Source organism: Colius striatus, chromosome 7, assembly GCF_028858725.1.
Source record: "Colius striatus isolate bColStr4 chromosome 7, bColStr4.1.hap1, whole genome shotgun sequence".
NCBI classification, from domain to species: domain Eukaryota; kingdom Metazoa; phylum Chordata; class Aves; order Coliiformes; family Coliidae; genus Colius; species Colius striatus.
Genome location: NC_084765.1, coordinates 20794257 through 20807172, shown reverse-complemented (window position 1 = coordinate 20807172; position 12916 = coordinate 20794257). Strand labels below are relative to the sequence as shown.

At 40.6% G+C, this 12916-nt stretch overlaps 1 protein-coding gene across 6 annotated transcripts in view; it reads right to left on the bottom strand.

Moving 5' to 3' along the window:
* Window positions 1-12916, bottom strand: part of MYO9A (myosin IXA) — a 198609-nt gene that overhangs the window by 51130 nt on the left and 134563 nt on the right. For all 6 annotated transcript variants that reach the window (XM_062000449.1, XM_062000451.1, XM_062000452.1 and 3 more), the window contains 2 exons: window positions 2206-2327; window positions 873-1014 (listed from right to left, as the gene is read on the bottom strand). In XM_062000449.1, the coding sequence (XP_061856433.1) occupies window positions 873-1014; window positions 2206-2327 (264 nt within the window). The remainder of the gene's footprint in view (window positions 1-872; window positions 1015-2205; window positions 2328-12916) is intronic.

Sequence of the window (12916 nt, the reverse complement as noted above, 5' to 3'; positions counted from 1 at the left end):
GATTACTCTCTACAACTACCTGAAAGGAGGTTGTAGTGAGGTGTGGGTCAGTCTCTTCTCTCCAGTAATGAATGACAGGACAAGAGGAAATGGCCTCAAGTTGTGCCAGAGGAGGTTTAGATTGCAGATTAGGAAAAAACTTTTACCCTGAGAAGGTTGTTAGTGGCACAGGCTGCCCAGGGAGGTGGTGGAGACCCCATCCCTGGAGATATTGCAAAGCCATGTAGCTGAGGGACATGGTTTAGTGTTAGTTTAGTTGGACTTGATCATAAAGTTTTTTCCAACCAAAATGATTCTATGAAGCTGATGCCAAAGTTTGTCACATGCATTTACTGCACCAGAAACACAGTTTCAGTTTTGCAGTCATAAATCCCAAGGTGGTTTTCATATCAGAGCAGGCTCACCTGCTCACCAGAACTGCTTCTGCTAATCAGCCTATAAATAGGGTCAAGTTTCAAACCATTTGCATGGGATTTTAAAAAGTACCTGCAGCAGTGAGACACTGAGAACTACACTCACATACTCTATATTAAAAATTGGGTAATGATGAAAATAAATGGGTTTTGTACGTGAACCAAGTCTAGAAAGGCTACCAAATATTCAATTTCAACCCATTGCCAGGATGTAGTATTAACCTTGGTGTCTGTCCCTAAATCCTTCCCCAAAATGCCATCACACAGAGTTTGCAATGTGGAGCAGAACAGGAAGAAGTAATCTCTACCAGCTTCCCATTTCAGCCAAACTTTGCATCAAACATTTCTCTCTTGACCCTCATGTCTCTTCTCTAGCCAAGTCCTCTCCAAAACATCTCTGTGGAGCCTTCACCATCACAGCTAAAGGATTTAAATGAAAAGAACTGCTGGGGAACAGACCTTCACTCCGTACTTCACTTTGCCCGCATAGTGTTTGATGATGAAAGCTGGCTCCATGACCGCTGGAAATTCAATGTAGGAGCTCCCTTCATGTTGTCGCTTAAACTTGTCCAGTAGTGTCTGGTTTGTGGCTTGAGGAAAACTGAGGGGGAAAAGAAGATATCCATAAACTCAATGAATAGCTTTCAGATTTCTTTGTTGACCACAAATGGGAAAATACAGATATGCTGAGTTTCTACTTCTGTGCTGGCAGATACTAAACAAGCACTCTTTTGTATGCTGTCATGTGGTTATACCCAAAAACAAGGTCCATCTGGTGTCTGAAAAACTCTTAACTGATTTAGTAATGGCCTGAAATCAGTTACAAAAACTCAAGTAAGTGTATTTTTATTGAGGTATGCTGCATGGCATGCCTCTTACATGGAAATTATTTGGGGTACATGTGTTTATCTGAAATCCCAAGTTTCTGTCACTGAGGTTTAGACTGCTCATGTAATCTGTGGGGTACTCACACATTTGGCAAATACTGAGCTGCTTTGCCTACAAATCTCACTTCAATTTCAGGAGTTACTTGACTGACTCTGGCATAGGAGAGAGGATGAAAAAGGACAGAGAGTCTCTTAGTAAAAGCAGGTCAACCCTCAATCCTAAAATTTTATGTAAATCTGAAACTTGGGGATATACTTCACAAATTTATGTAATTTAAGCTCAGTATCCCTGGGACAGCATTACTGCTGTGTGTCTTGATCAGTGAGACCAGAAACAGAAGAGTTTCTTACACTTCCACATTTCCACTCACAGGCAGCGCCAGAAGCCACACGCTCATTTGATAACTTCTACCAAGACATGCTGGATAGATATAACCAAGGATGCAAATCTGAGCTGCATCTCTGATGCCCCTGTGCCAGCCAAGTGCTCTGAGCACATTCTGGCTTAATTTTTAAAATAGACTGATAAACCCACCTTGTCCTTCAATAAGAGAACCCATATAACTTGCTCTACTCATGCACTTGGATTCTCCCCTCAAGCAGGTCAACTTCAAACACCTTCATATTCTTACATTACAAGAGACATAGATATGACTAGGGAAGCAAAGGAAACCTCTGCCTTAACAGAAGAAATTCTTGAAACAGAATTTTAACTACTATTTGTTAAGGCTTTTCACTCAGCTTGCAGATTCTTCACTGTTTGCTTTACCACCTCAGAAACAAAACTACAGACACAAGATAAATCATCCCAGTGAGCTATTACCATCTTTCTGAGAAGAGTCACAAGAGGTAAGATTTGAATATTTTTTAAGTGAAAACCAGCAAACCCAACATTTTCCACTCACTTGCTTTCCTCATCCAGCAGATGGAGCAGGCCCGTTGGCTTCTTACTGATCAGGTTGATGCAGCCCGAGTTGTCTATGTAGTCAATGTTGTGCCAGCTAATTCCTTCTGCTCTATATTCCTCCTGAAAAAAAAACCCATACAAACTCATGGGTATTATAAAAATATTGTGTGCAAACAAAAAGGCAAAACTCAGTTCAAGAGGGATAAAGAACTTCTGAAGAGAGTCCAGCACAGGGCTACCAAGATGATGAGGGGATTGGAACAGCTTTCTGATGAGGAAAGGCTGCAAGACCTGGAGCTGTTTAGCCTGGAGAAAAGAAGCCTGAGAGGGGAGCTTATCAACATTTACAATTACCTAAAGGGTGGCTGTCAAGAGGATGGGGCCAGTCTTTTTTGTGTGGTGGCCAGTGACAGGGCAAGGGATAACAGGCACAAGCTTGGAACAAAGGAAGTTGCACTTGAACACGAGGAATAACTTATTCGCTGTAAGAGTGAGGGAGCCCTGGCACAGGCTGCACAGAGAGGTTGTGGAGTCTCCTTCTCTGGAGGTTTCCAAACCTGCCTGGACATGTTCCTGTGTGACTTGATGGAGGTGCATCTGCCATAGCAGGGGGTTGGATTGGATGTTCTCTAGAGGTCCCTTCCAACCCTCACCATTCCGGGACTCTGTGAAACGGCTGCACCGTTTACCAAAATGAACATCTCTTCTGCTAATATGCCACCATATTTTTTTTAAATGCACAGGAAAATAATAAAGAATCACTTAAACAACCAACCACAAGGAATTATTTTAGGGCATTTGGAAAAAAACAGAATTTAAAAATCATAATTTTTATCATATGCTTTTAAGACTTGTGACTCACTTCCAAAACAGTGATATTGGAAGTGCACCTTACTGCACGTGTTGGAAAAAGTCCTACTGATTCAAGCTGCCCTTTTCACTTCACTAATCTAAGACATTTTGATTGTAGAATTGAAGAAAAAAATCCTCAAAATTGCACTGATATGATGCACCTTTATCATAATCCAATCAATTTTTATTCCAGCTTCTTTTATTTTAAATCTCAACAAAAATCTTTTTAAAGTAAAAAATTAACACAAACTCCTCATCCAAAACTAACATGAGCTCAACTTATATTATTTTTAGATTTAAAGAGCCTAAGTGTTTTGAGACATCTCACAAGGAAATTTTTGCTAAAAAACAAGGTCCTGAAGTCAGTACTTGAGGCATTACATATCTTTACATCAAGGATACATACTCCATGTGTGCAGGCATAGGAGGAGTTCTTAATGGCTCTAAAGCCTTTCAGGTTGAAAACATAACACATCCTGTTGGAAGCAAAAAAAAACTGGAAAGAAGGAACAACTCCATGTTACATATCTTAATTTTTCTTTGATTTTTTTGTTTTTTCCTAAGGTTCCTGCAGAGCAATCAGGACACAGCAGGCATGCAGAATAACACTCACAAGTCCCTTAGAAATTGTATCTTTGACTAAGCCTCTCTGCATTTTCAGTGCAAGTCAGGAAAAAAGCTTTTATATGGTGATCCAGACAACTGTAGAAGACTGTATTTGTTGAACAAGCATAAGCATCTCCTGAGTGATTTAAGAGCGAGACAGCAACACATGCAGTGGTACTGGGATCTCCATCATTCATCAATTGCCTGCTTCTGGCAACTGCTTAATCAGATGCAAGGTCCAACAGTCCCAGCTTTGCCTGCTCAGGACTGGTCTTCAGCACCTGGAGAGCAATAACCCTTGCTGTGATGATAAAAGAGCTTTATTTAGTGCTGATGAGTGGCTGGTGCATGCTATTTGGATTATTTATTTATTATTATGGTTTCTTTTTTAACTACTTGTACAGGGACTTCTTTTTTCCCCCCTCAAAAGCCCAGTGATGTAGAGTTTCAAGTTTGTATACATCTAAAGTTTGGTACACACCATCATTCTGCTCTAGAAGCTCTCTAAACATCCATAGCTCTGTGTGGGACAGCTGCACAGTGAACATCACTACAATTCTTTTGACCATGCTAAAACTTCTACTATTCCTAAGACTGATGCAAAATAACAAATTAGCAATCTTGTGGCTTTTAAAGATATACTCCAGTAAATGACCAGAACAGATGAGAGTTCAAGGTCTCCACTTGAGGCTCATTTTCAGCTCCATCACAAGATGCTGCATGACCTGAGGCCAGCAATCACACACCACCTGGCCTTGGTTTCTTCAGCTGAAGGATTTTTGCTCATTTTTCCTCCTCTGCTCTCCTCTCTCCTCTGGGCTAGGTCAGAACCACTCCCTCCCAGGCTGCGGGGTTGTTCCTCACATCTGTCTGTCTGTTGCTCCCTCCCATCCCCAATACAACCTCTTGCTGTGTTGACCAAACAGAAAGGGGGATTAAAGTCCTCAACTAATAACCTTTTCCACAATAACTCAGATACATTTTAAGACAGTGTTTATGCAGACACAAGAACTATTCCAGAGCAATGGCTCCAAAGCTGAAATGGAAGAAAACATCCCGATTTCATTTTTCCTAGCACTTTTCCAGTTACTGGCCTGAGTGCCTTCAGAATCACAGCCCAGGAAAAATAATTATGGCTTTGTGATTGATTGATACAATTCCTTGTGTGTTTGCTGGCCTGCAGGACACCATGCCAACTGTCCACATAAAGGCAGAAGCTTTAGGGTAAAATCATTGCTGCCTGCATGTTAAACTTACTCAAGTTTCAGTTACTAATTTTCTCTATGATTTGTATATGATTTCTACATTCATCTTTCAATGACCATCCTACTGCAGAATTCAGGAGACAGACTGAAAAGCTACCTTGAGAATATTCCTTCACTTCTGACTAGGACAATAAAACATTTGCCATCCTTTGATGGATGCAGGATCCTCATAAAGCACTTAACATTAAGGATTTGGGTTCAAACAACATGAAGTTTTCATTTAACAAACATATGGTTTGATGAAGACGATACAAAACACAGCCAATTCAAACAAAGAAACCTCCTCAAATTGGAGGTTAATTAACCTCAGCTTAAATTTATACCTTGACTTAAAACTAAGTTATGTTTAGGGAAAAATTCAAATGTCCTATTTCTAGAAGACCATCTTTACATGAAGAACCAAATCATTGACATTACCACTGTGTGCACAAATTTCTAGTGCAGTTGAATCCAGAGAGTCCTAATTTTGGCATTCTTACTTCCATGAAAAGTGTAGGGATTTACTCCTGCCATCCCTGGATAGCTGAAACCTGGTCTGCTGGAGCAATTCAAGTTCACTGGAGAGGAAAGCACTGAGCTTACAAACTTGGAAAAAAGAACTGAGCAACAAACGAAAAAAAGACATTCAGGGTGTTTTTTTGAGCCCAGTAGCTCCTTAATTTCATTTAATTATTGGGTGAGATGCTACTGATTGTTCTCCAGGTGACCTGTGTAGCCACCATCCTGATTGTGCATCTATAAAGAATTCTGCTGCCCTGACCAAGATTACATTGGCAGTACAACACCATCGGCACTGCAAGTCATTGAAGGGATGGGTTCTGCTGGCAGAAGCAACAGCTGTTTCTTAGATTCCATCACCAAAATCAGCACAGGGTTGTGCTGCCAGTGCTGTATTCCAAACAGGCTGCAGCAGCCAGGCCAGTGAGACTGTGTAACGTGGATGTAGCCCGTCTGACTCAGCTGCAGCTAAGGAGAGAAAGGGGATTGGTGACTTTCACTTCTCTTCAGGAAAAAACACAACCACATATATACATAATGTACCTCAGTATTGCATTTGATATTTAGAAAGAAGTGGCTAAGCAAGGAGGTAGCTCATAAGAAAAGGCAGTGCTGGCTGGAGGGATTTTTGGGGTGTTTTTTGTTTGGGGTTTTATGTTTTCTGGAGCTTAAAATGCTCCGACTGATCTCAATAAAACATGATTTGTGATGTTCAAATATTAATAAATATGAAATTTGGATCCAGACTTCAAATCTCTTATAATCATAATATGAGCATAAATCTCTGAATATCACACAACATTATCTGAGACACATCAGTATGTAAAAGTTTCTATCAAATAAACAGAATGTGGCAGAATATCCAACAGTTTTAAGTCAAAAAAGTTAAAGGAACTCTAGTAAAGAGGTAAGTAAGCACTCTTAAAAAGAAACCCTGCCTGCCTACAACCAATCCTTGAGTACAAATATTGTTTATACTACACAGAATAACAAATTGAAGGCTAAAATATGTGTGCTGAGCATCAGGAAAACCTTCCCAACTGGGACACAAGGCTTGATGGAAATCCTACTGCTAGGAACAGAAAACATTCCTAATTTTATAGATGAACAAGTGGAGAAACAAGCCTCATTATCTTTATGGGAGTGTTGTATCAGTTCTGTTACCAGGACTTTATCTCGATGCTAAGCCAAAGAGAAACACTCTCTAATCCACAGCAGAATTAAATGTTTCTGTATCTTGAGTGGGAGAAAATGCCCACAAGGTGCTGAAAAACATCTATATATATCCACACATTCTCTGTTATGAATTACTCCATATCTAGCTATGGTCAAAACCTAATGCAAAAAAGCACACTTAGAGGAAAAAGCATTAAATATAATTTTTAAGATCACACTTTACTTAGAGTATTGTGCTCTCCAAAATCACATGGTAAAATTAAGAAGTGGTTGGAGGATGATCAAGAGCTTGAAAAACTTCAGAGAAAGGGAATGTGGGCATCCAGAGAAGAAACGAAACAGGGGAAATATGATAAAAATATGAAATAAAAACCATAGTAAGTTTCCCATCTGTCTTAAAACACAAAACTGAGGTATTATATAAATTCCTATCAAAGGCATGAAAAATCAAGCCTGACTACAGAGGTATGAATTTTCTTATGATACATGAAATTTGTTGCCTCATCATGCAATATCAAAGTTAAAAAAAATTGCCATGATTTAAACAGGTCTGGAGGGGTTTGGACATCCATCCACACAACCTGCAAATCAAGAGCTATAAAAACATTTCAGCCCTTCAGAGCCCTGGAGGCAGACACCTTACACCATGGTGACATTGCCATTAGTTGCAGTGAAAACTAAGAAGCAGCCTCCAAAAGTAAGATTTAAAACCCAAAGATGGAGATGATGTTCTTTCCTCTTTCCTTGAGATGGAGCAAGGCTAACAGTAAAAAGCAGGGTAAACCAGAGGTAGCATACAATGCTGTTCCAGCTTTTATCAAGTCCAGTTAGGAAATTAAAGCATATTAAGAAACTGTGAAACAAAATGATTAATTACTTGCATGGAATCACATGCCAGGGAAATATGGCACCCTGTGTTTCCTGAAAGCATGGCAATCCCTGTTTTAGAAATGCTCAAGTAAATCACAAGAGAAAACGGAAAACCCCATCAGTTTCTTCGTATCATCCAGACGGAGCTGGATAAGCCCCAGGAGTTTATCTGCCTGAGCCTTTTGCTACTGAGCCATTGAAAAATCTTGTTTACACCCAGAAAATTTCCTAAATCAAGTGGGAAATCAACTGAAAAATCCCTTTTGCCAGCGTAGCTCCACATAGGAATGCTTCCCATTGTGTTCCTATCATAAAAAACGTGCGTAATCCAGAGCCATATGCCCCAATGTGGTTCGTAGACAGATATTTTTGTACATCTAAATGTATATATTTTGTCTAAAAATTCATGATGAAGCAAGAAGGGTATGAAATTCCTCTCTTGACTCTATAACTGTGCTTCAGCTTCAAGCAGTGTTTGCAATGTGAGAAACCAGGAATTAAACTTCCTCCACATCTTTCTCTTCCTAGCTGACTTCCCCAGCTTAAAAAATCTAAATATTCTTTAAAAAAGTCAATTTGACACCCACAGAAACATAAGCCTTTGCAAATACAAGCTTAGAGCCACTAAACCCAAGCATATGAAACAGCTCTCTTGGTTGCTTACTCAGTAACAAGCTACCATCAACCTTCCAGATGCCAATGGACAAAAAGATAGGAATAAGGTCTCAAAAAGCTCAGTTAAAAAATAGAAACTAAGCCATATTTTGCAAACTAGGTTCAAAACCTTCCAGGAAAGAATATGATGTTCGATGTTTTAAAAATTACATTACAATATTACAAATTACATTACATTACAATAGGTTATTGTTATAACTAAGCTAAACCTTGTAAAAAGTCCTTTCTGGATATTTCTGAATATGTATGCATCTTAAATGGAAATCCTGAGGAGCTTGGAAAAGCTTTTCCAAGGCTGGAAATGGCAGCAAGGCATGGAAAATCTCTCCACACAGGAGAGATGACACCAGGATTCCTCCACTCAAGCATTAATCTATCCCACGGAGGATTCCTTGCTTGTTCAGCAAATGCAGGTGGGCATCATGAACTAGTCCCAACAGAAACATCCTAGACTAATTTGATCATTAAAATGAGCTTGATATAATCAATCCTTGTGATAAGAAAATATTATTCTTGGAGAGTTCTCACCAAATCACAGAATGGCAGGGGATGGAAGGGATCTTTAATGATCGTCTAGTCCAACCCCCTGCTAAAGCAGGTCCACCTAGATCAAGTCACACAGGGATGAGCCCAGGTGGGTTTGGAAAAGCTCCAGAGGAGACTCCACACCCTCCCTGGGCAACTTGTGCCAGGGCTCCCTCACTCTCGCAGTAAAATAGTTTTTCTTTATGTTTAAATGGAACTTTTTGTATTCCAGCTTTTGTCCATTACCCCTTGTCCTATCATTGGACACTACAGAACAAAAGTGTCTCTCCATCTTCTTGACATGCATCTTTTAAATACTTTTAAGTATTAATGAGGTCTCCTCTCAGTCTCCTCTTTTCCAGTCTGAACAGTCGCAGGTTCTGCAGCTTTTCCTCATAAGGAAGATGCTCCAGTCCCCTGATCATCTTGGTGGCCCTGCGCTGGACTCTCTCCAGAAGTTCCCGGCCCCTCTTGAGCTGGGACACAGAACTGGACACAGGACTCCAGATGAGGCCTCACCAGGACAGAGTAGAGGGGGAGAAGAACCTCCCTTGACCTGCTGGCCACACAAGAGCGTGGCTTGATGCATCCCAGGATGCCATTGGCCTTCTTGGCCACGAGGGCACATTGCTGGCTCATATTTAGCTTATTATCAACCAGCACTCCCAGGTCTCTCTCTGCAGAGCTGCTCTCCAGCAGGTCAATCCCCAGCCTATACTGGTGCATGGGGTTGTTCCTTCCCAGATGCAGGACTCTGCACTTGTCCTTGTTGAACCTCATGAGGTTCCTCTCTGCCCAACTCTCAAGCCGGTCGAGATCCCGCTGAATGGCAGCACAGCCTCTGGGGAATCAGCCAGTCCTCCCAGCTTGGTGTCATCAGGGAACTTGCTGAGGTACACTCTGTCCCCTCATCCAGGTCGCTGATGAAGATGTTGAACAAGACTGGCCCCAGAACCGATCCCTGTGGAACTCCACTGGCCACAGGCCTCCAACTCGACTCTGTGCCATTGATCACCACCCTCTGGGCTCTGTCATTCAGCCAGCTCTCGATCCACCTCACTGTCCACTCATCCAAGCCACACTGCCTGAGCTTTCTGATGAGGATATTATGGGAGACAGTGTCAAAAGCCTTGCTGAAGTCAAGGTAGATGACATCCGCTGCTCTCCCCTCATCTAGCCAGTCAGCTGTGCACTCATAGAAGGCTGTCAGGTTGGTCAAGTAGGACTTCCTCTTGGGAGAATGTGTTGACTCCCCATGATAACCATCTGTTCCTTCATGTGTTTTGAGATGGCATCCAGGATGAGTTCTTCCATCAGCTTTCCAGGGATGGAAGTGAGACTGACCAGTCTGTAGTTTCCTGGATTGTCCTTCCTTTGCCTGTCTTTACTGAGCTACACATATCCATTCATGACTGTGCTCCAGTCATGGGAGCTGGTCCCACCATGTCTCTGCAGCTGTAATGAGATTATAGTCCTGAATCCTCAACCACTTCTGCAGTTCTGCTTATTTCCCAGTCTGTGTGTGTCTCAAATGAACAAGATGAATGTCTAGGCTGGTTGACGGCATTTATGAGCTGCAAACGACGCAGATGCCTTAAGTTCCCAAAATCCCTCCAGGAGAGAATGCAGAGGGTGACAATGCTGATGCTTTCATTTATGAACAAGGATTTTTATGTTTGTTCTCAGTTTAAGCAGAAAAAGAATTTACACATGCAGCCATATACACACAGTTTTTAAATAATGGCCCCAGGCACATAGTATCTACAAACATGTACCCACACACTCTACAAATACTCAATCCAGAAACAGGTTTCTAAGTCACTCTAATGCTGCTGTCTAGCAATGCAGAGGGGCTAATAAACAGTCATCTCCTGCATTTCTTCTGCTGCCCAGTTTTAAATCACAAACCACTTCTGGAGCACTTCAGATGACTTTCAAACAAAAGTGATCCTAGAGATAGTCTTCTCCTTTGAGGTGACCATTTCAGTGACTCCCCAGTGAAGGCCAGCTGAATTTGGCTTTATTCTGAGTCTGATCCTTCGCCCACTGACAACCTCCTCTCTGCTTTACATATACAGCCTACAATTGAATTTATTGTAATTTGGACTGTCCCTCATTAGAGGAAGTGTTCTAAAAGAGCAGGTTCAGCCCAGAGTTTCATGCACATGGCTGTACAGGCTCTATTCCCTCTGCAGGATCCACCTCTGAGCTCGTCAGCTCCCTATACGTCAGTAGCAACAGCAGGTTTCAGTCATAAATTATATTTTGTTCTCAAAATGGGGAAAATTGCTTTGGCATGATTCAGTTGGAAAAACACACTCCATCACAATCCTGTTCACACCCTTCACAGAAGCATTCTTCTTCCCAACCTGTTCTTACAGGAGCCAGGAGAAGTGTCAGCCTAAAGATGCTATGTGGTCTGCTGGTAGATAAAATTCTTTATTTTCTTGCTATCCAAATTAAACAGGAAAAGAAAAAAATCCACAACTATATTTCAATGCAGTCCTTGCAAGATATATCAGGCATAGCAAATGTGGAAGAGATCTCTATAGTGGTGATGGTCAACACCAGATTGGTCCTCCAGGCTAAATGTCTTCTTTGCCTTCCGGTCCCCACTCCAAACTTGTGTCAGTTAAAACACATGTTCCTGATTCCTCATTCATTCACACTTGCTGTGGGTACACAATACTTTCTCTTACATATATAGACACATAAATATATATATAAAAATATATATATATAAAATAAATAAACAAATGAAATTGGTTTATGCTATCCCTATAAAATCCTGTTACCATGCCAAACCAACTGTCCAAGCAGGAATTTGACAGATGAGTAAAACAGGCGTGGTCAAAACAGACCATCCATTTCTGCCTCAGTATGACATTTTTTCAGACAGGCTAAAGTATTTCAGAGGCATTTAGAAGGTTCTTGCTCATCTTGCTTAAGAAGAGACCTCACATGGCACCACATTGTCCTATGAAAACCTAACATTATGTATCAAAGTCTTATTTTTAAAGAAAAGCTGTTGTTCACAAGTATTGCTAGTGCTTTATTGCTGAAATAACCAAAGATTTCATTACATCATTATGTGCTTTAGCTCAAACTGGGAATGTGCAAGAATTTCCCCATGACTGTAGTTCTACACTATGATCCATGACTCGACCCTAAGAAGCATCCTACGTCACCCCAGAGCACACCTAGTGCTCTCCAAGGCAGGGTGCATGCTTTCTTTCAAAGCAGGAAGAAATATTTTTTTTGGTGACATTAATAATCAGAAACTGGAGTTTATTTCATCTTCATCTAATATTTTCTTAATTCCTGTTTTTTTAGGGAGATGCCTTTGTCTGTGTCATTAATTAAACATTTGGACCTTCTGTTGTCCACCTCCCCAGTCAATTCTGCTTTGCTCTCTCCTTCTTCTGGGCAACATATGAGCTTGAACCTTAAAATTACACATACTCAAGTTGCACTGAGAGCTTCTATTTGCATTTAACTCAGGAGTTTTATGCTGTCAGTCACAATTATGATATTTTCACAAATATAATACTTCCCTTAATAATACTTAAATTAAAGATCAAGTAATCATATTTTAAAAAAAACACAACAAAATAAACCAAAAAACCAAATCCCAAACCAAAGCAACTAAAATCTGTTTCTTAACTATTTCTAACATGGAAAAGATGGAGAAAACAATCACATCTTTTACACCAACAGATCACACCAGGAAAGCTTTCAGACTGTTTTCTAATGGTATTTGAAGCTTGTTTTCGAAGTTGCCTACCAAGGATCCTGCAACTTCTAGACATGCTTGTATCGTATATCACAGGGGTTGGAACTAGAGGACTTTTAGGGTACCTTCTAACTCAAACCTCTCTGTGATATTATAGTATATATACATAACACAATATATTATGATATATTTAATTATATATTATGAACACGCAGCATCTGGAGAAACTCAGGAACAAGGGGGTGATAAATGAAATTCTTCCCAGAGCCAGAGCTCCAGAAGGGGATGGACCAAAGCTTTGTGGGATGGATGACAGCCAGAGTCATCTTCTACTTCAGTCCCATAGTTTGCAATTTTCCTTTCCCAAAGATAACGTTTCAATGACTTTTTTTTTTCTTAATATGACTGTGTACTCCAAGCATCTTTACTTTTTCCCAAATGTGACTTACACATGATGGCATATTGCCAGATAATAAATCAATAACTTGTGCAGCTTGTTATTTGTCCAC